Genomic DNA, 24,134 nt, shown 5'->3' on the forward strand with positions numbered 1-24,134 from the left:
TACCTGCTGCAATTGTATGCTTGCAAAAGCAAATGAAAAAGTGTCAGCAGTTCACAAGAGTAGTTTTATTGTTTCATGAATGCCTACTCAACTGGATCTTTGTGCAAAGGGTCATGTACGGTAGTGGCAAAAGCCCCAAGTGGAAATAAGTAAAATAAGTAAAATAAATCTTTTTCCTATCCATGTGTAAAGTTGGCCAGGGAATAGCTGCACCTTGCTTTGGCTGGGTTGAGAGGGTTTGTTTTCTTATAAAGATGAAGATTCTGTTTCCAAAACTAACATTTTGTCCTGCAGTTTTTAGGCCCTTGATTTGTTGGCACAATCAAATGTTAGGTTAATGAAACTGAATATTCCCAGAGATTTGCTTATTATGGAATCTTCCTTTTCCAGAGTGACTGAATTAACTGGATATGAGCCCCAAGATCTGATAGAAAAAACCCTCTACCACCACGTTCATGGCTGTGATGTGTTCCATTTACGATACGCTCATCATTTGTGTAAGTGAAAAGAATGCTGGACTGAAATTTATTAAGTAGAGTGAGAAGTTTTGCAGACAACAAGCGCTGTGCTGGAAAGTAAAGAAAGCTTTCCAAATCTTGACGGGAGCTAGATTTTCAAAAGTGCTTGGCTATCGCTTAAGGAAACCATTAGGTCTGCAAATAAGTTGATACTCAATATGCTGTGTTTCTGAAAAAATATCTGGCCACTTTTATCTTTCTCCTTAAAGGATCTAGGCCCTTTTGAAAATTTGGACTTGATTCTGGGTGGTGAAATCTTGAAGGAAAAAAGCTTAAAGAACAAGTGTGTGAGAGGGGAAATTCTGATCTTTCCTAGCCTCTGTTGGTAAAAGAAAAACTATGCAACAGCTCCCCATGACTCTGAAATATGTTAGTAATAATCATCCCATGTTTGAAGTGAATGCAGACCCCAAAAGTCCTTAGATGAATATTCATTAATAGCATGTGGATGAGGTTTGGAGAATGGAGTGATAGGAAAAAAAATATTACACATTTAATAATTCCCCATCTGCTAACTAGTCATATCTTCAAACATCTGGATTTGAGAAGTAGTTCATTCAGTAGCACACTAATTTGAGAAGCAAATTGAGGGACTAGTTGAACTCTGGATTTGGCTCACTCTGCCGCTGCCCATACGATGCAAAGTTGACATTGAAAATCCACTATCAGTGCATTTTTTTCCAGATTGCTCCTGTAGGCTGAAATTGCCAGAGTGAAATCTCTCCCTTAGGTTTCCTGAAGGAGAAAGTAGTCAGTTCTTCACCTAATATGTGTTCTTCATGAAGATTTGGATTATAAACAAGAATATAATGGCGTTTGGCAAGGAAATTGCCTCAAGTTGCATCAGGGGAGGTTTAAACTGGATATTAGGAAAAAATTCTTTATTGAAAGAGTGGTGAAGCATTGGAACAGGCTGCCAGAGAAGTGGTGGAATCAACATCCCTGGAGGTCTTCTAAAAATGTGTATACGTGGCACTTTAGGACATGGGTTAGTAGGCACGGTATTGCTCTGATGGTTGGGCTTGATGATCTTAGGGGTCTTTTCCAACCTTAAGGATTTTATGACTCTAAGTCGATGCTGAAATTTGAAGTGCTGAATTCTGTTAATGGCAGTGTGTGCTACACCTGGAAAAGCAGAAGCTGATCTTTACAGCAAGTCCATGTTTACTGAAACACCACTTAATACTCTGGGCAATGGCAAATTGAAAACTAGAATGTCCACCATACACAGTAGTGTCCTGCATCTTCTTTGTACTGTTAATATCTGCGTCTGGATGTGACTCTTGACCTGTACAAAATATCACTCATTATTTTCACAAGACTATTTGAAATACCTATGTCATCCAGTACAGAGATTTTCTTATAGCCAGAGTCATCTCTTGGAAAACAGTTTTCCATATTAGAACAGAGTGATGTATAATTCTGTGTGTGTGTGGTACGACTGGAGTTTTAAATAGAAAGACATATCATGTTTACTAACTTACAACACACACACCCCTCCTCCCACAAGAAAAAAATCCTTAACAAAACAGAATAACTTAAAGCAGTTCTCTAGATGCTGTATCTGAGTGACAAAGATAAATTATTGTAAAGTTTGATACCAGAAGAAAAACACGAGACACATGCAAAGAAATTTATGAAAGTTTCAAAGTAGGTAAATGTCAAGAATCAAAAACTAATGGCTAATGTTTAAGCAACAGTGGAAACAGTGCAGAATCATGGTTAGAATACCAAGTAATATGAATTATTAAAACAGATGTAAAGTGTACAAGCTTCCTCTGGGGAACACTGTTATAACTCCCCCACCATCCATTAGTAAATGTCTTAGGAACACGAACAGCAAAAGGTTGGCAAGTTTGACGTACCACTCTAAAAAGCGATTTGATGATTAAGTGTCATCTGATGAAGAAATCTGGAAAGAAACATCTTACACCTAATAAGGGTATTAAAAAAAAAGAAGAAAAGAAAAAAAAAAAGCAACCCTACACTAGAGTAACTATTGCTTTTTTAGAAGAAAAATAATTCCCAAACTGAAGGCCAAAAGCAACTGAACTTTAAGTTAGGCAACATAGAGAACAAAACAAGGGAGACCGTGAGGAGAACAAGTTAGAAGGGATATAACAAGAACGTCTGACTATGAGGAAAATGTAAATGTGAATATTTGCCTAAGGTGTGTTGGCAGCAAAGAGTATTTCCTGTTTTACACATTTCATTAGCTTCCAGCCATATGAAAAAGCTTCCGGCATTTGAACTAGTGTTATTTATTTCTATAGCACCATCAATATACACAGTGTTTGCTCTGCAACTGGGGAAATGTGAACACACAAATAATGAGCCTAAGGATCTTGCATTCTAAAAGACAGGATAGAGAAGCTGTTCTAGTACAGAAAAAGTATTCCTTGCTACAGTATAAACAAATAATTTTGCTGGCCTCAGAAAAATCACTTCATTTGTACCATTGTCTCTCTGTGAGGAGGTTTTTGTGCATCCCATGTGTAGTAACATCATTGCTTTTCCGACAAAATCTTTTACAAGAGCCACATCACAATTAGCCCCAGCTAATAATCACCAAACTGTTCTGCCACTTCCTGGAAGTCCACCTGTGTCTTTTAAAGCCTGTCATATAGCAGAGCACAGTTTATACTTTGTCCATGGCATTGAGGCTACTTTTGCTCCCACAGCAATCAAGCTGTCTGGCAGAGCTGCGCTGGTTTTTAAGAGGGCAAAAGAACTGTAGAGTCTCCTAGGGCATCACCCACCGACCACACCGCTCGAGGGCTGGGCCAATGACATGCCAGGTTGTGTGTGCCAGGGAAGCTAAAGCAATAACTGCTGAGAGCGTGGAACCAAGAAGTCCATTTCTCCCAGTGGTATTCTTAAGTGCAGACTAGGAACTCCCAGCCACATGCCCATGAGCTTGCAGGAACCTTCTAAAATAGCCATCTATAACAGACCAGAAGGACCAGCCCAGCCAGCTCAGTGCCCTTTTCAGCTTCTCTGCTAAACCAAGAGGGAACCACAAGAGCGGAACACCCAGTTACAAATGGCACGTCTAAGAGCCAAGGCTAAAGCCACTGACTCCTCCCCATTTGATTGCAGCAGAGACCACCAAGAAGTCTGAGCCTGCACACATTGTCTTGGTAGTGGATTTACCTCACCCCCATTGCTGAGGTTTCCCAGTCAGCATCAAGCAGGATAATTTAACACAGAGCCAAATGAAAATTGACCTCATTTACTGTATCAGAAGCACAGCTACTCTCCCCTAGCCAAGGTCAGACTTTCCTCAGACTGCTAAAAATGCAGGAGACATGGAGTCCTCCCCTGTCCCAGGAGAAATATTGGTTTATCCATATAATTAAGAAGGACAGCTGAACACTGTAGTCCTCAGTGGTTTTCACATCTTTTAAAGTACTGTCTTAATGGGAGAGCTAAAGTTTGTTAAAAGGATTTTTAAAAAGTCAGTGAGGAAGTCAAAACCAGTCCCAAAGCACACAGAAGTTTGTTATAGCTGAAAATCCATAACAGTGTTCGTTTCTTGTTGTCAGTGAGGATAGGGTTTTGAATGTTCCGTAAGACGTTGTTTATGTTGTCGCTTTCTGAAAAAACAGGTACAATATCCTGTAATGGAAAGAGAACTGACGCTTCCGGAAAGACCTGTCTAAAGCCATTTTGTAAGAGCCTGGTTTTCCTAGGGAGATAACCTGGATTTGAATAAAAGTTTAAATATGTTGTGATATGCACAATGGATAGGAGACTAACCAGACCAGAGAGAGATGATCTATATGCTACAGACTTAGAGGACCTTTTAGCAAGAAGGAGAACTTTTGCTTTTCTGTTTCTGTCATCTTACATTTAGCTATTCACATTATTCATGTTATTGTGATCTCTGACTACTATTGAAATTACAAATGCCTACTCCCCCAGGTAACAACTGAAAAAAGCCAGCCCCAGCAATGACTGACAGCCAGGTAGTTAATTACCAAACAGTAAACAAGCCCCCAAAGGTTATGCACTGTTCAGGTCCCAGTTTAACATCGGATGCCCTCCCTGTCAGAAAAATCTTTTATGAATACCAGTTATAAGGATGTAGCTTTTCATTTCAAGTGGTTGTTTGCTTTGCTAGAGTTGACTGAAAGAGAAAGCTGTTATTTGATTTCCTAATTATGCATCTGCTCCTGTACTAACCATGTACAATGAGAGAAAAAATTACAGTGAGCTTTGCTACTAAGTACAATCTAGTACAAGCCGTACATTTGCAAGCAGTAATTCAATGTCTTAATCATGCATTAAATGAAGGAATTTCTGCTATTGATCACTTTTTTTTGGATGTAGTTTGTGTAGCAAGCTCAGTCCCTCATTTCCTAATTTGAAATAAACTAACTGATCGTATAGAAGAGTAGGAAGATGGAGTTTCTTAGAGGAATGCTCCAGGGTCACACAAGAGAAGAATCACCTTTCAAGGCTGGGCATTATCTTCTAGTGAATTATCAGATAAATTCCTGGCACTGAACCAGAAGTATTTGTGGCTAGATTCAATATTTAGAGATGTTGAACAACTCCTACTATAGCATAGCCTTGTGTCAAAAAGTCTGTGTTCGCAGAGAACCCACACTCGTGTAGAGGACTGCATTTCTAGTGAAACCTATCAGATAACTGATTCAGCTCTCTGGCCTTGTATTTATTTGTGTATTTAAGAACCAAAGTGCATTTAATTTCCCCCTTTAATATCAACCTTAAAAGTTTAGAGCTTATAGAGGAAAAAGTTACACACCATAAAATATATTGCAAAACATACCATAATCTATCAAGCTATGAATGACAAAAATGCTTCTGAATATACTGGAAAAATTCAAGCTAGTTGTGTCTGCTTCAAAATACTTTTGCTGCCTTGAACTTTCCTTTTTCAGTTAGAAGATTAGAAACAGTAAGTGTTTTTTTCCAGAATGTAAGCATAGGAGAGCAAGGTGAACTGGAAAAGAAGGAAGACAAGCCTTAATAGTTTGAAACATACTACTTATAAATAATAATGTGACCTTGTGAAACTATGTAAGGGGGTAGGACAGATACCTTTGCAGGGGAGCTGTTTAAACTTTGTTAGGAGAAGGAGGTTTAGGGGAGGGGGAGGAAGGAGAAAAGTCCCTGCCTTGCAAATAAATCTCTCCAGGAGGTGATCACGAGTCCAAGCAATATGAAATGCTTTTTTGTGATGTATTCACAGTGTTGGTGAAAGGCCAAGTCACAACCAAGTACTATCGACTTCTGTCCAAGCACGGAGGCTGGGTTTGGGTACAGAGCTACGCTACTATTGTGCATAACAGCCGTTCATCACGGCCTCACTGCATAGTGAGTGTCAATTATGTCCTTACGTAAGTCAAAATACTTTGTACCATTACATGTTACCAACAATTGATTCATTTTGCATGTTATCAATAATTGATTCATTACTAATTATACCCTTGCAGTTTCTGTATTTATGTCTCTATGTTATTTTGCGCTTGCATGTTACAAGCACTTTTCTCTCCTCATATCGTCCCTCTTTTATTTACATTGAGCTAAAAAGAGCTAGTATTCCTGGTGATTACCTCGTAATGTGTGGAATACCACTTGTAGCCATTTGTGTTAGATCTGGACCCCAGTTCTGTAATTACCACGAGAAGTGCTACCTAGCAGAGGTCACACTGCCAGTTTGGGAGACAGAAACATGGTAGAAAGCATTACTTCTCTCAGGGAGAAGCGAATCACAGAGGATTCCCTCACTTGCCTTGGGTTGCACGGATACCCTGGGCAAATCTCATAATGGCCAGTAGCTCCCGCTGGGCTGGTGAATGTACATGGCTGTGATTCCAAACTGCAGGCTGCCACAGATGACTGAGAAGACATTGGCACAGGTTAGGTTCAGACAGTGGGGACGTTAAGTACAAAGATGTTAACGTGTTTCCCAATGGTATATTTGTGATAGACTGGCATGGGAGCAGGGTTAGACCATAGAATTCACTGCCTGCTGACATCCCCAGCCTCACACTGCAGACTCTTGGAAAACTGAAAACATTGTGAGAACTAACATGTATTTTCAAAGGAGCTATTTTGGATTTGTGTGGTATGTTTGAGTATGTAATTTACTGGACTGTTCTTTTGCAGAGATATTGAGTATAAGGAACTTCAGTTGTCACTGGACCAGGTTACTATTTCTAAGTCACAGTTTTCATGCAGAAACTCAGTATCTACCTCGCAGGAAACAAGGAAAATAGTAAAACCCAAAAGTAATAAAATGAAGGCAAAACTCAGAACAACACCTTATCCACAACAGGTAAATTTTTCAGTAATTTTTGCTTACTAATTGCTGTGGTAGAGTAATTGGGGCATGATAGAGATCATCCAGAACTGAAATTACTGTAAAACTCACTATAGCTTGCTTTGCTGCAGGAACTCCCTTATAGGCTAGAATACAATTAAACCTTTTTGTTCTTGGGTGGACAGCACAAGTAGTACAAACCAGCTCTGGCAAGTAAAGCAAAACCAAAAACTTTTGGATTTGGACTATGTAAAGTACTTCAAAACCAATCCAGCTGGCAAAATTATCAAACAAGCTCTTAATATCAGGATGATAAAATAGCTTTTTGTTCCCAAGGTAAGTGAAGGTAAATTTATCATGATGAGAAGGAACTTTAAATGCACCGGTAAGCTAGTCCCTTTAGTCAGTGAGATTGCTGTTCAAGGAGATCAAGCTTTGGGAGCCGGTATGATAGGTTATGCTGTTTCACATAAAAGTTAGTCATTTAACTCTCTCCCCCTCATTTTTTTTTTCCTTTCCCCCAGCAATACAGCTCATTCCAAACAGACAAACTGGAATGCAGCCAGGTGGGAAACTGGCGATCCAGCCCTGCAGTGAACGCTGCCACCATTCAAGAACAAAACTTCCATTCAGAAAACAGTGAACTTTTATATGCCCCGTCTTATAGCTTGCCTTTCTCTTACCATTATGGACACTTCCCTGTAGATTCTCACGTCTTCAGTAGCAAAAAGCAAATGTTGCCTTCAAAGTTTGGGCAGTCTCAAGGAGCACCTTGTGAAGTAGCTCGATTTTTCTTGAGTACGCTGCAGACAAATGGAGAATGCCAGTGGCATTATGCCAACTCCTTGGTACCCAACAGCCAGTCACCAGCCAAGAATCTTCCTGATCAGCCAGTGAACATCATCCGACACAATCTTGCACAGAGTTATGAAGGTGGGTGTCACTTTAAAAAAAGAAAAAAAATAAAGAAAAAGGAAAAAAAAAAAAAGCAAAGCTGTGGGATGTCTGAGGAAGATTTGTAATTGTAACTTGAGAACAGGAATTACCAGGTGTTTAGGAAACACAGAAAATCAGAAATAGTGAAGTATAAAAACTGCTATGGTTATAGTATTTATATGTTCAACCCTCTTCATATTACCATAAACACTTGATTTGGAATATTACCAAAACTTCATTTGCAAAAAATATATTCACCAGAATCACTTTTAGAACAGGGCAGAGATACCACCTCCTTTAATACTGGCACAGTTTACCTTCATGTTTTGCACTATCAGAGTTACTTAGTGGAATTGCTGAGGTAAGCCATTGCTGAAGTCAGAAAGAAACAAATTTACTTCAATTCACATAGACAAATTGAAAAAAACAAGATTTATTTTCATAAAAATTGCACCTTGTCCTTTCTGAGTATAAGGCCATTCTGTATGTCTTTACCATAGTTACTACAGGGAATGAGTAAATGAAATGCATTGCCTTGTGCTTTATTTAAGAATGTCTTCAGTGTTCCTCCTCAGTCAATGGCATCAACTCTCCGTGCAGATGATCAGCTCAAACACATTGAAGGAAGCACAGAAGACATTGATTTCTCTGAGGTGAAAGGAAAATAGTCAAATCCGAAATGCTGCAAAGCTATGAAGTAACTAAATGTAAACAATCTCAAGATATAATCCAATCCTTAGATTTCATATACATTCCATCTATCTGCATACACCATTTTGATTAGTTAAAAATCACTGATGAGAACTGACTGGCTGACAGGCTGTTAGTTAGTTAGATAGAAACGCTCCTTTCTTCTAGCTTCATTAAGGACAAGGTGAAAGAAGCAGTAGTGGAAACTTCAAATTAAAAAAAAAGCTACAAAAAATTAGTTCAAGATTCTTGAGTACCAGAAAAAAGCATTTATACGCTTAGGGACAAAACGTTAGACATCCTAGATCCGAAGAGAATACCTGCAGATGTTAAAAGCTGAGCTTGCTACATTAGACAGAAGACAGCATCAGACATTGTCACAGAGGAGGAAATAACTTCTGCCCAGGGTTTTGTCCTTCATAGTACTGTTTGACCTCACCTACCTGATTGACCTGACCTAACTGACTGTAGCATTTTATTTTACTGCTCCGTGTTTAGGTTGAAAATGAGCAAGTTTGAAGCTCTTCTTACAGTCTAGTGCAGGCCAGATGTTTTTTTTTTAGTCCATGTTCCTTTAATGCACTGTTTTTTCTTGCTGTTATGGATTGGGTGTGAAAAGGTGTAGGTGTAGACCAAAAATAAGGAATGAGTTTGTTCTTTCTAAAGCTGCTATATCTTTCTGGAAAAGGGGGGAAAAAAGCTACATCCATGTATAATGATTGAAGTAAAGTACCCCAATTCAGTCTTCAGGAACAAAGCTATTCCAAGTGTACAGAAGTCAGCCCAGATTTTCTTCTCTGCTTTCAGACTTAACAGATGCCATGAGACTGACCAAGGCAGTAGATCCACCTCTTGCTGGTCAGAGGGTGCCATCAGATACAGTGAGAATGGATGCGGAAAAACAGCCTGTTCAGAGAATAGTCTGTAAAATTGATCATGGCCATAACATTTGCCAGGAAAGCCCAGTCAGCATAGCAGCAGACAAACAATTTGCCATCAGTCGGTTGATATGGGCAGATAACTCCTAGTAAATGTATTAAGTCAGAAGGATTCCACAGGAATACTGCTAAATATTTTAGGGGGGAAAAAATGCCAACAAAAAACCGCAAGCAACTCATGGTATTTTTCAATTTCATTGCGCATGCGTAGCTTCACCATTCTCTCATGAACAGGAAAATGCAGTTGTGATACCAGTGGTTCTTACTTCCAGTTCTACTTCTACTTAGGATTTTCTTGCTTAAGTTGGAACATGTTTTCTTTTGAGCACAGATATGGTTAAATGGTTGTTTAGCTATTAGGCATTTGACGATAACTCACTTGGTACAACTAATTCTCTGCAAAAGCGTTTGCTATCTGGGAAGGAAAAAATAATATGGTCAAGCTCAGGCCTGGTTAGAGATCATTGCTGGAGTTCACACACAGTGTTATAAAAGAGGAAAGAGGATTTATATAAAATTGCTCCAGTGTTTGTTTCCTCCTGAGGTAGAAATAGCTCTGTAGTACTTTTGCTGAGGCTGGTGGCAGAAGAGGAATCTAAATCCTTGGAAGCAACTGTTTGCTTTGAATTGAACTGGGGCATCTGATGTTCCTTACATTGTCAACTGCTGCTTTTTCCAGTGGTTCACTGAAAAACTGACAGCCAGTAAGCTTCAAAGCAGACAGGATCTGCTTAGCATCATTATCTTCAATCCAAACGCAATGCCAAATATGACATCTGGCAACCGGGTTGGATGCGAGGGCTATTCCACATCACATCCATAGAGGCATCTGCCAAAAATGCCGTAGGCCAGAGACATTTTTCTCTATGGAAAATAGTTTCTTTTGGAGAGATCAGAGATTTTAAGATGATCATGCCAAACCATCAAAGCTCTGAAAAAGCACGTAGCAGATAAAACTGCCTGCAAATCAGATGCTGCTGCCTCCGAATCTAGTTTCAAAGCTTCTTCCACTATTTTCCAGCTGGCCTAGTCGTCAGAAAAGAAACTCACTCCAGAGAAGGCAACCATCTTCTTAGGGATGTTTCCTTTGCAGAATTGAATGGATAAATTACTTCAGTGAGTACCACGCTACCCACTTCTCATTAAGTTACACTGTCTGGCCAGTCTGTACTACCTGTGTGAAACTTAGTGCCACTAATCACATCAAATATCAGTAAATGAAGAATACAAAGAACATCTGTGAAAAAGCTCTGTCTATCTTCCTCCCCCGACTCAACTCCCAAGGTTTAGCCTGTAACTATCGGAAGAAATACTTGACATCTTCTTCGAAGAGTGTATTTCGCTAGAGGCTTGAAATTAGCTTTGAGATCAGGACACAGCACAGATATTAAGCTGATCTAAAAAAAGTCTTTTTCATAGGGATAGACAGATTAATACCTATTTTATCTTTGCCTTGTTTGATAGAAAGAAACACCAGCATGACTTTGTGACACAGGAATGTGTGACCTGAGCAGTACAGCAGCTCTCTTTGTTGGTCTTCAGCAAAACTCAGAGCAATTGAGTAGTTGTTCCTTTTCTCTGAAGGCTGTCTGGTACAAAGGATTAGGAAACATTGAAACATCAGGGCTATGTGTCGACATTCAAAGGTTGGCATATTTTCTTTTCAAAACGTGTAGTAACTGTCAGGCTCAGTAACTCACACTCTTCTGAGATTAGTGTAGATCAGAAAGCCCAAGAAAAATTATGCAAGGCAAAACATGCACGAGGAGGGCTTCAGTAGTGTTCTAAACACTGAGAAGTTTTTTCACAGACTGGAAGCAAACCTCTGCTGATAAGGACTACCTACCTTTTGCATGAAGATCAATGCTAAGTACCAGTTTTTATTGGCCTTAACCTGGTTCCAAGATGCCTTTATTTCACTTTTACGGGTATAGACAGGGGCAATAAGAGAGCAAGGAGCATATCTATCAACATTTTGGTACAGAAAAGCATGTTTGTGAATGAAATACCTTCTTCGCAAATATCTTCCCCCACTGAGCACCATCTGATCTCCAACTGCACTGTGTAAAGGTGAGGAGGGAGTGCTCCTCCCTGCAAGACCATGTTTGACAGGGAAAAGATTGCTCTAGTGTGCTGTAACTATGAATAGACATGATACGTTTTAAACAAAGATCAATACTTGATAGCGTAGCCTTCCTGCTCCCACTTGGATGGCTGGATGCTGAAGTCTGAGCAGGCTGCCAGGTGATGAGGGCCTGACCTTCAGGTTTCCTCTCGATTTGCTCAAGGTGCACCCTGTGCTCCAGCAGGACAGCGGATCTACTTGGCCAGAATTAACAGAAGCACGATGTGGGAAGAACCAAGTCCACTGTTGCAGTTGTAGGCTGCTGTGAATGGAGGAGGTGTCAGTAAATAGAAGGGGCCCTCCCCAGTCAATGTGCTGTCTTCAATGACTGTAAAGTGTTTCGGGCGCTGGAGAAGTGTGGAATCCATGGGATCCCCATGCACCTGCTGAGGCAGGTAGTCTGGCAGCTGCCCACGTGCCAGATGGGTGGAAGCAATGCTGGAGCACTGTCCTACAGCAGCACAGAGATGCCAGTCAGCTTTCTATTCACTTCTGTATGTAAAACACCCCAGGAGGAGTGTTTACCAGGGCATCCTTGGGTTTTTGTCTGCAAAGGAAGACAAAAGCAACTTTAAGATTAGCTCCAGTAACCGTTCTGAATGCGAGGGGACAAAAACTACTATGCTTTGTTGCATTGCAGACACGACTTGCTTAACTGTCTGCTCTAACTCCGTGAATGTGCTGACAACTTTAATGGAAGCCTGCAAACATTAAACCAGATGCTTAGCTTCTTCCCCAACAGAAGAGATAAAAAACACATTTGAGAAACAGGATAGAACAAAATGGATAATATCCTGTAAATCTCCCAAGCATGCAAATTACTTCTTGGTACCATGAAGGCAGCCATTAGCCTGGCAGAATTTGAGATTACAAAAGCGAAGAGAAGAATGGGGCCATCCAGGAGCTGTGATGCTTCAGCTTCTTACAAGTGTGGGCTCTGAAAATGGAGAAGGGCAATCTTTTGTTCAGAGATTAGAGTAGAGGCATAAGGTAACAATACTCCCTGCTACAATGAGAGAACAAACCCAACACTCTTGTGAATGTGCCAAGTGGGAAAAACATTAAAACCAGTCTACCAGATTAGTTAAACCGTATTAATTATATGTCAGTAGCGCTCAGCATGGATACTTATTTCATAGTAAAAATGCCAAATGTGAAGCTAAAATTATAGCAGTATAATTACACTGGCAACATTTCCAAGTATGTGGTTGAATCCCTGGTTTGATTTGTGATCTAAGAGGGTAATTTTTCAACAGCTGATGAGAATTCCGTTTACTAAGGACTGTATATACTTCTTGGTACAAAATACATACATGAAAGTTAAAAAGAATAACTTGAAAGGTTGTTGTTTCAAGCAGGGTGGTGGGTTGATCAAGAAGAAATTGGATCCAGATTCCTGTTTAAATTCTGGTGTTAATTATGTGGTGCAACTCCCTCTGAAATTAATGAAGGTCTGAATATAAAAAAAAAAGGTATAATTGAGCTATTTCTGCTTCCTCTGTTATACATGAAGGGTTTGCCAGTCTACTACAGCACAGGGAATATTTAATTATTAGCAGGTACAGTTACATCAGCAACCACTACGGGGAAACTCCAGAACTTTTAAGACGTTGAATAAATTTTTTAGAACCACAGAAAATTCAGTTTACAAAAAGTGTAAAAAACGTGTCCGGGGCTTTCAGTGTGCATAATGCAAAATAGAATTTAGGTTTAATTTGAGAATTCGGTAAGTGCCTCATTTAACCTTTAACATAAAACTTTCAAATCTGCCTTGGAGGAGTAGTATAACTGTCAAAACATTCATACAAGACAGTGCAAGAAAACCTAGTGCTCAATTTTAGTACTACTGTATAGGAGTAAACCAGTGGCTCCTTCTCTTACCATTGGTAGGTAGGTGTGTACAAGAAAAGGAAGAGCTATATAACCAAGCAGAAAATCATAAAACCAATTCAAATAGAATCATAGAATCATAGAATAACCAGGTTGGAAGAGACCCACTGGATCATTGAGTCCAACCATTCCTATTAAACACTAAACCATGCCCCTTAGCACCTCGTCCACCCGTGCCTTAAACACCTCCAGGGAAGGTGACTCAACCACCTCCCTGGGCAGCCTCTGCCAGGGCCCAATGACCCTTTCTGTGAAGAATTTTTTCCTAATGTCCAGCCTAAACCTCCCCTGGCGGAGCTTGAGGCCATTCCCTCTTGTCCTGTCCCCTGTCACTTGGGAGAAGAGGCCAGCACCCTCCTCTCTACAACCTCCTTTCAGGTAGTTGTAGGGAGCAATGAGGTCTCCCCTCAGCCTCCTCTTCTCCGGGCTAAACAACCCCAGCTCTCTCAGCCGCTCCTTGTAAGACCTGTTCTCCAGCCCCTTCACCAGCTTGGTTGCTCTTCTCTGGACTCGTTCCAGAGCCTCAACATCCTTCTTGTGGTGAGGGGCCCAGAACTGAACACAGGATTTGAGGTGCTGTCTCACCAGTGCCGAGTCCAGAGGGAGAAGAACCTCCCTGGACCTGCTGGTCACGCCGTTTCTGATACAAGCCAAGATGCCATTGGCCTTCTTGGCCACCTGGGCACACTGCTGGCTCATGTTCAGTCGCTGTCAATCAACACCCCCAGGTCCCTCTCCTCCAGGCAGCTTTCCAGCCAGACTTCTCCTAGTCTGTAGCACTGCACAGTGTTGTTCTGCCCCGAGTGCAGGACCCGGCATTTGGCCTTGTTAAACCTCATGCCATTGGTCTCAGCCCAGCGGCCCAGCCTGTTCAGATCCCTTTGCGGAGCCTCCCTGCCCTCCAGCAGATCAACACTTCCACCCAGCTTAGTGTCGTCTGCAAACTTGCTAAGGGTGCACTCGATGCCTTCATCCAGGTCATTGATAAAGACATTGAACAGGGGTGGACCCAGCACTGAGCCCTGGGGAACCCCACTTGTCACTGGCCTCCAGTTTCCAAATAGTTTCAGGAGTTGAACTAGCGTACAGAAGCTTAAGGGAAAACTAAGATTACTCAAAATATTCTAGAAGAAAAGTCTGAATAGAAATCTTAGGTTCATACCCTTTTGAGAATTTAAGCATCTAGCTTCTGGTTTTCCAAGCATACCTGGTTTAGTACTCCCACATCCAAACAAACATTCTCATCGTAAGTTGTAAAGTACATCCACATTGTACATATAGCTTTATTATATGATAGTACCCGAAAAGCAGAGATACAGCATTACTCAAGAACTATTTATGTGACTTTTCAAGGACATTAATAGCTGATGGTAGCTTTTCTAAGAGAAAAAGCAAAGCCTTTAATGTGACATGAGCTAGACATTACATGTATCACAAATAGCTTTCACATTTATACTACACACTCTCTTCTTTCCTTACAAGGGCGAGTGTCCAATTCACTTTCACAGTGACAGAAGAATAAATACTGTTTTACTGTAATCATTGACATTTAATATATGTTATCCATCCTTTGGTAAATGGTTTAATAAATCTCTGAAAAGAGCTTACTTAAAGCCAAGGTTTTTGATTGCAGGTCACATTTCCAAATACCTCTTTGATTTAATTTCCCTAATTTAGCCATATTAATAATGACAGTGATTTATAATTATTCTGTAAATAAACAAACAGGCATTTCATATGGAAAACCTTTTCAGACTTGTTCAACACTGTCAGCCCTTCTGTCTTAAAGAAAATTATCCTAAGCCACCAAAGGAAATGGGAATGTCCCTGGTGTCTTCAGTGGGATTGGATCTGGCCCAAATGAAACGGGCATTAAAGTTCAGTCATAAAAAGTATTATAGTCTAGCTATTATATGAGCTTGTTGTCAGAAATTAACATGTCTTCTTTCTCCTGCAAGTGCCCATATCAAACAGAAGATACAGCCAAGACACCCTGTCTGACAACTTCACAAGCTGCACAGCGTCCATGCCAGACAGCAGATACAAAGAACAGATTTATGATTCCAGCATTGTGAAACCCAACAAGATAGAAAACAGGATTCAGCCACCCCACCACCTCATTAAAGAAGAAAACAAGTTTGCTTTTAACAGAAACCTACAAGAAAAAATGAGCATCAATGAAAGCTCTTTTTCAAACTCAATAGCTAACTCCTTGCTGCCAAAATCAGAATGTTTCCAGTCTAAAGCTATAGGACAACTAAGTCATCTCCTGCCAATGCCCTCAGTTTATGAGCAAACCAGAAGGATTTGTATTAAAGAACCTAAATATGGGCATATTAGTCATGATGCCACAAATCTAGATGAACTGGACAGCGATGAGAGAATGACTGTAAAGCTTGATCATGACTCTGAAAGTGAACGTGTGATGGATGTGAGACCCTCTGGACAAGTTCCATTTGTGCTTCTAAACTATCATCACGTTTTAGCCAAACATGGTACGTTTCAAACTTCATCATGTACAGCGACAGGACATGTAGGAGAAAATTATGGATACAGTTCTGAGGAAGTAAATACATTTATTTACAAAAACCAAAGCCCCTCATCAGCTTCTTCTCCAGAAACCCACAAGGAATCTGCACTACCCCATTATATTGGAACTTCTGTAATAATAGCCAATGGAAGGTGACGGTAATAGAGGAGTATTTACATTTAATTAAGAAGCCAAACATTAACGATTCGCAAAAAGCATGAGAAAACACAGTTACATTTACTGAGCATACCTGAAGGTCAATGAGGGACAGACTCGTGTGTTCCTGACAAGCCACATGTAGCAGTACCTTCAAGGTCAGGAAAAAAACCTACATCCAGCTTCAGTGCTTCGTTGTCACAGGTTAAGCTCTGGTGCCAGTGAGAATACATGTTACAGATCTTATTTTTGTTATTTTATAGTGTGCAACAAAATTAAATGATAGGTGTTATATGCAGAGATTTATATGAAGAACGTTTTCTTCCTTAACCCTTCCTCTTCAAAATACATTCAAGATGTTTTTATCACTATCATGAACTATACGTTCTAGTTTGGGTATTTTTGACAAACTGTGTGAAACCTTACATCAGCTTTCCACTCGCACGTTAAACATCTTGACAAATGAACTTTGCTTAGACTAAACAGAACTCAGTTGGGAAAAAAGCATATTTATTAATTATCCAGAAGCTTTAAAACTAAATAAATCAAATCTGAATTTGATTTATTTAACATATATTTCAGTGTTCTGAGATTAACACCACCACCATTTATCTTGACAATGAACGATATGACAAATTAATACATGTAAAGATAAGTATTAAAGGGTTACAGGTCTTGTTATAGCAAATTGGGACAAATCACATAGCAGGAACTAAAGATTATTCCCCATTAAAATGTTGTAACAAGAAAAAGAAACTTCTAGAAAGTGTGTTTGAGTGAGTATTCTGGGAGAAGGCTGTACAGGTTTTCAAACCAGCTGGTCAAAAATACATCTTAATAATAGCACCAGAAATGTTTTCTTTATAGCCAAGGGAATAATGAACATTTCTGCTTCATTTTAACTTACCAGTAGCCTTCTGAAGTCTGAAGTTCAGCTTTTAACACACGGAACTTTACTAAGCATAAATCTCATTGTCAGCACAAAGGTAAGATTAAATATTTGACCCATTCGCACACTTCACAAATAATGTCAGTGGACAATTTGAATACAGAAAGCTGAAAGTCGCCGCACAAACCACAAAGCCCAAAGTTGCACTTGAAATAAAGCAGACTTCGAGTGCATCGGGGTTCGGAAATGAGCATTTTGCACACATCTCAATTTGTGCTAGTTAACTGTAGCAAGTGAGAAGTGTACAGAACACATTTACATTTTTTCCAGCCCACTAGGAACATAATTCCACCCCCCCCTCAGCTTTTTTTAACTTCTTTGTAAAGTTTGCAGACGAGGAGACATCCTGATCCATGTGCGTTTAATTGATAACAGTCTGTCCATTTTGTTTTCAACCACTTCCCCAAACATTCTTTGTGCGCTCTTGTTAAAACAAGGCATGGCTCCCTAAACAATAGCTGAAAATATCAACAATAAAGGCTGTTGTACATATGAGTCAGCTACACTTAGCTATATTTCTTAGCCCAAATCAAAGCTAACTTACATTTTCAAAATTTTCTCATATCAGACTCATTCTCAAGAGACCTTCACTAAAGAAAATGCTTACCCGGCCTGTGCAATACGGAAAAACATTTGCTCATGGATTGCACCTTCTCAGATAAAAATGTAATGAAATACACATTTCTTAAAATTACGTGTTCTCCTCCTTTTATATGCAGCAATAATATTCAGTCACCTCCTTGTATGTATATTTATTGCTACAACTACACAAAAATACTTTAAAAGCATATGTTTGAGAACAATTTTCAGTATTTTTATTGCTTCCTACTAAAATGTTAACAGAGAAAGCTTTATTATGAAGTTAAACTGATGTTCACTAGGAAGTTTACAGTTGTCTGACTTCTTAATTTGCTCAATGAGCATAAAAAAACCATTTTGTGAGAAGTATAGCAGAAAATACCTAATCAGTCATTACCAGAATACTGACTTAAAACCAAAAAATCAGAACCAAACCAGCATATTTGCTGACTCAGTATAACAGTGATCCTTGGTTTGCCTAATGCTAGAGAAGTCAGCAAGTCTACAGAAATGTCATGAGTGTATATTATTGTCCTTCTGACTTCATGAATTGAAGCACTGAGTCCCAAATCGGTTTTACAGTGGCTTTGGTTAACAGCCTTCCCAGCCAGTGTTACTAATAAATGGGCCCAACCCCCTGAAAGATACAATTATGCTAAGACTTGTATGTTAATTTAGTTAAATTAAAACCATGCCCCATAAAGGAGTAACTGACATTGTCCGCATCATTAAAAAGAAACCTGATGCACAACTTTCATACTACACTTTTCTCTGTACCTCATTAGTGACATTGCTGCACAGTCAATCTGGTGCATTTTCCCATTCTTGCAAGTTCTTTTCATTATATAAACATGTTTTCAGGAACATACAAATTAGCCTTTGGTTAAAAAAATGCTGTTGATATTTTTCAGTAAAATGTCACAGAATATTTTTTCCAGTATCTACTTTGTTATTCACACCTTCAGGCGTTATTCAATGAGCCTGAGCAGAGGAGGTGTTCCATCATTCTCCTGCAGATGTTTTACGGTGTATAATATTCGGGTCCATGAACTTTGCTTGTTAGGCAATAACGAAGCAATTATGCATTCACAAATGATAATATTGTGCAGGTTTAGAAAAGAGCTGTGATTAAAAAAGCAAATGTATGAAATGTTTTTCCTGCCATTCCAAAATAGAAACAGCAACTGCATGCTCACATGTGAGCAAATTATATTGAGATAGAAGTATGACTTTTAGTCAGTTAAACTACAGACGTTCATTGCTCACTTGTACTCTAAAATGCTGCACAGCCATTGACAGTGGCAATGTTCTTAATAATTGGAAACAATTATGTCACACAAGTGGAGTGTGAATTGGAATATATTATGAAGAATAACCTCATTTCTCCCTGCTCTATGTGTTTGAGCCACTAAAGATACCTTTGTCATGCAACTTGATAGGATTTTAACTCATAGGGTGGAGTTCAGAGCTGGCAAGTAAATAATATGGAGAATGAAAGAGAAAAAGGAGTGAAACGGGGAATATTTTATGGAAATGTAAAATTGGAAACATTAATCCCCTACTGAGGTCTCAAAGTTTTTATCCTATTAACAGCAGAAACACCATAACGTAAAAAAGCTGATAAGAGGACAGACTTCTCTCCAGGCTGCAGTAGCCCTGTAATTTGAAAAAGGGTCTTAAAGTAATTTGATTTAATTAAACACAGTGAACAATAGGTGCAGAATTGGAGAATATATCACTGATATAAAGTGCAAATGCATGGGAAACTTGCCAGAATAACAGTATTTCTCTAAAAATCACAAAACAGAACATCAAGTATTTTTTCAGTGTTTCAGTCGTACTTCAAAAACAACACAGAGAAAATGTTATTATTCCATTTTTTTCCCCTGGACAGTAGATTTTGCTTTTTTTATATGATGCAGATAAAAGCTATTTGGCAAATGTAGGTAAAAAAGCACGCAAAACAAACAACCTATTAATGCTCAGAATTATATATGTATCCCCTAAAAATGTAAAGCATTTTTGCTTATTTATTATGTAAAACAAAACTGTTAAAATGTTAATAAAATCCTGTAGCCAAAGGAAAAATGAGTTGGATTTCTTCTTTAACTACAAAACACAGGGGTTCACAAAGAATAATGCTGCATATTTGAAAATTTATTTTGATTGTAATATGTGCTATATTTCACAGGTAATGTACTACAAAATACAAGACTCCTGGAAAACTGAGAATAACACCAACTCACTAATGAAACATGCTAATGCAAGATACTAAAACATGACATCAGTTTACAATTCTTCCCTGCAGTTCTTTTTTCTCAATTGTGTGTTATATGACCGCAGCCTGCAGCACGCCGGCATTTTTTGACCTCTGCTCTTTCCTCAGTCCACATTTAATTTCTTTGGTGTCTGATCAGTGCGGTGCATCACTGCAGTAACTTATGCATGCAGATGCTTTTATCAAACCAGTTACCCCAGGAATCAGTCCTTCCCAGCACACATATTGTTCATGACAGATATTGAGCTGTACTTCAATTATTTTTTTTAAATATATCTACTGTATATTCCACAGCAGTTGCAGAGAGTAATTTTTTAGACTGCTGATGTCTCATAGCTGAATCAGAAAAAGCAAAGAAATAAAGAAAACCCCTCATTGTACAGTGAAGCAGAAGCATAAAGAATTAAATGCTTTAATATTATTTCTAGGTGATAGCCCTTCAAGTAGATTATAATTGTTGGATATAATTTTAAAAACGCTCTGAAGTCTTATAAAACCTTTTACTAAAGTGAGATGTACTGCTCAAACTCTTAAACGTTAAATACATTATTACTTTTTTAAATCTTTGGAAACAGCATTGGTGCTGACTGGACACAACCTGCTTACTCTTTCTGAAAGCAGATGTGAGCCAACACGCCCAGCTTGCTCGGCAGAAGTTTTCCTATCAATAAACAATCTCTACAAATATTTTCACAATGCGTAATGAGAAATGTTATAACAGAGCCTGGGAGGAAAAAAATGAAGTCACAGAAATATGGACATCATAGTAAATGTTTTTTTGAAAGCACTTCATGAAGAAAATAGTTTAAGATATGACTTCAGCCTCACAATGAAACAGGTGTTTTACTAATTCAGACAGTTGAATGAAATTAAACATTTTCAGTGCCTTACTTCTGGATCTGGAGTTGTCTGATTCCTTCTGTACCTTTGCCCAGGTACACTCTATGCTACATCTGTCTGTCTTATATAAAAACCAACAATAACAATGATTTTAATACAAAAATGTGGCTTTCTGGGAGTGCCAAGTTTGGCTCCCCATCTGCCTTAAGGTGAGCTGTAGTGCAGGAAGGTTCACCGGCTTTCCCATCAGTAACAGCCGCTTGCCACAAAACAGAAGTTTTTTCTGTGGAGTTCTTTGGTTCTTCTGAAGCAAAGCTCAGGTTTGTAACAAACACTTCATCCTATTCAAGGCTGTTTCCTCAAGACAACAGTTTTATACACACAGAATTGGCCACTAAATAGTAGAGGCACAGCAGTAATTACCCACAGCACCCACCTACGCCCCAACTAATCCTCACTTGGTTAGTTCTCATTTGCAGAAAGGAAGTTCAACACTAAGTTTAATTCCAATGCAAAAGAATAATCAGAATAATTTTATGACTCAAAGTGAGAGCAGAACAAGCTTTTCATTAAGAACGGTATGAAGAAATCCAAAAGGAACAATAGCAAGCAGGAAATATTGCAGTATTTTACTATTAAAAAAATCCATCTGCCTACTGCTCAGACACTGTAGTAGTGTAGTTGAGTGAAGGTTTGCAGGTCCATTCTGCCCTTCATAGAGGAACATGTTTTATCACTTTTCCTCATTAGTCATTTAAAGTACTTGTCCCTAGCAAAGGGAGAGCATGTTTTAAGGAAACAATTCAAGTTAAAATCTGATGCATGACCTGATGCATGATCTCTACAGGCACTCACCATTCTATGTGGAATACGAGTGAAATCAAAGGTTATTCTTAAAGGCACATCACATAGTACCAAAACAGAGCCTCAGCCAGAAATATCAGATTGTGGTACAGATCTAAAATTTTGCAAAACTCTGTGGTTGGAAAAACAGTACCAGAGCTATGCTTTCCACAGCTGACCTGCAGCAGCATGCATTGCTCGTAAGCTCGTTGAAGGAAAAGGAAGAAAATAAGCAAAGATGCACAAGGAAGATGTGAGTGTCCGTATGCATATTATGTGTAAACGGTTTCTTCTTTTTTAGACTTTATTAAGACAGACTTAAGTTTCATTTTACTATAATATGCATCAATAGTTGATACTGAAATAAAAGTAAAAGTACTGAAATAAAAATTAACAACCATAAGCAGTTTTGAAAGCATTTGGTGGGAAAAAGCAAAAACTAGTGTTCGTGTGTATCATTTTAACTATGTCAGTTAACAGCTGCCTACACTCCACTGTACAGTTCAATCGGTGTGCAGTCTCATTTGACATGGGTCAAGTGGAAAAACAAAACAGCAGAGTATGGACAAGCAGGCACACAGAAAAATCTACTCTGATATGGTGCATAAAATCCTAAATGTAAAGGGGACAACTTAATTTCTAGCACTTGCTGCCAAACCACCTAAACTCTAATATGTGAGGATTACTCTAAATGACCATCACAGACTAGTTTCCTTGTTTTAAGACTTATTGGCTTTGTAACTGAAACAATCTACTAACATGTTCAGATTGTTTATGAGGTGCATTTTAACCTAAAACCCCCATTTCTGGCTAGTAGACAGAAGTCCTTTGTGGAAACCAATCCAGCTGATCCACCTTCAATACGGGCAAGGTAACCTCATAAGCAGCGCTGCCTATTTGAGGAAATGAAGCTGGCTACATCACACCTATGACAAACTTCTCATTTTTAGAGAACTGTTTGAAGTGCTGTGGTGGCAAAGCCTCCTGGTGCAAATTTGGTTTGCCCTGGAGAAAAACCCAATAAGCTGCCACCGCACAGAAGCTCCCACGTGCCTGCTTCATGATGCTTTCCAATATGACCAAGCTGTTATACCTAACCTGGAATTGTGCAGCCAGCCCCCAAAGCAAGCTACTTTCAGTTCAGCAGGTGTTAAACCTCTTGTTTTTAATAGTTAGCAGCAAAACCAGATGCCATGTTGTTTATGGTAGGGATTTTAAGAGCTAGGCATTTTCTCTTATTTTTTTCTGCTTAATTTCATTGCTATTACTTAGGTCTTTCCTCTTGTGACATGGCTTCTGCAATAACCTGGATAAGAAGATTGCAACTAGGTGATACTCTGCTCCAGTGGGCTATTCCTACAGGGGCTAAGAGCTTCTTGGAAGACTATAACTCAAAACAGCTAGAAGATGGCTTACTCGGATCCAATTGACTAAGAACAGCAGAGTACAAATAATTTGGATAACCAACCACAGCTCATAAATGCTTATGAAAAACTCTCCAAAAACTCAAGGAGACCTTGAACTAAGAGACCTTGAACAAGGAGACCTTGAACTAAGAATTAAGAGAGTTGCAGACCTGAGACCAAAGCACAGGATGGTAAACTGTGGTACAGGCACAACACGGAGAAGAACCAAATCAGCAAGGCTCTGCACTTAGCCCTGAATTTAAACACAGTGGTAATCCCAGTAACTGAGAAATCTATGATGAGCTCTTCCAGCTGTTTCCACTGCAGACAACACATAAATCAGAATTATGTTTAAAAAAACATAGTAAAAATTTAAATACTGTACTGCATTGTGTTAAACTACAATATAAACACAGAGACAAAAGGAAATATATAGTCAATTCGGTTTCTCAAATACAGCGTGTAAATAAAAAGTTCCGTTCATTGCAAAATACTCCTTTGCAATCAGGCTCCATTTAAAGAATAGATGTTTAAAAAGAATGGCAACGTAGATGTGTTTTAAAGTTAGCAGAGAGGAATAAAGGCCTTCAGCAATGAGATAATCACCTCTTCTTAACTGTTGAAGTTATCCATGTCAAAACACAAAGATACCGGAGAATCAGAGAAAAAAGAAAGATCAGGCTATCAACTACCCTTCCCACCTTCAAGCAAGTTTAGCTATTTGGTGTCAAATACTAAAAGAGACTCCCTTTGCGCTGTGAGCTCTGAGGACTATCAGTGCTTTGGGACTATGAGGTTCTTCAGCATGTCAAAAGAGTTGCCATCTGGGTGCACAGACTCTACACCCTTGCCTTCTTCATGAACTTGAAGGAATCCATAATCATCTATCCCGACTATCCATGCAGTTGGGCCCTCTTCATTGTAGAGACGGACTTGCTTACCACTGCAAATAAAGAGAACCAAAGGGTTAGGAAGTAATTGGTGGACCCTGCACAAACAATTAAAAATAGCTTACAGGGATGATGTCTAGCAGAATATTTTTATTTTGCACTTCAGTGGTTCTTTACAGAGATTTTCAGCTGCATTTGCTTTCATTTCATTGTGCAGAATTTATAAAGTTGGAGTTAATGCTAACAATTTTATTTTTTTTTTTTTTTAGAGCAC

The 24,134-nt window shown here is 39.1% G+C and overlaps 2 protein-coding genes across 3 annotated transcripts in view; one reads left to right on the top strand and one right to left on the bottom strand.

The window, feature by feature from the left end:
- SIM2 (SIM bHLH transcription factor 2) overlaps positions 1-16,285 on the top strand; it is a 56,441-nt gene extending 40,156 nt beyond the window's left edge. Inside the window, exons 7-11 of the mRNA XM_069871736.1 lie at positions 391-497; positions 5,737-5,884; positions 6,657-6,825; positions 7,335-7,743; positions 15,348-16,285. Coding sequence (XP_069727837.1) covers positions 391-497; positions 5,737-5,884; positions 6,657-6,825; positions 7,335-7,743; positions 15,348-16,075 — 1,561 coding nt within the window. The 3' untranslated portion in view covers positions 16,076-16,285. The remainder of the gene's footprint in view (positions 1-390; positions 498-5,736; positions 5,885-6,656; positions 6,826-7,334; positions 7,744-15,347) is intronic.
- Positions 16,286-19,742: 3,457 nt separating this feature from the next.
- The window catches only part of HLCS (holocarboxylase synthetase), a 122,598-nt gene continuing 118,206 nt past the window's right edge, over positions 19,743-24,134 (bottom strand). For both annotated transcript variants that reach the window (XM_069871711.1, XM_069871721.1), the window contains one exon: positions 19,743-23,913. In XM_069871711.1, the coding sequence (XP_069727812.1) occupies positions 23,745-23,913 (169 nt within the window). In that variant the 3' untranslated portion in view covers positions 19,743-23,744. The remainder of the gene's footprint in view (positions 23,914-24,134) is intronic.

This window comes from Phaenicophaeus curvirostris, chromosome 1 (assembly GCF_032191515.1).
Source record: "Phaenicophaeus curvirostris isolate KB17595 chromosome 1, BPBGC_Pcur_1.0, whole genome shotgun sequence".
NCBI lineage: Eukaryota > Metazoa > Chordata > Aves > Cuculiformes > Cuculidae > Phaenicophaeus > Phaenicophaeus curvirostris.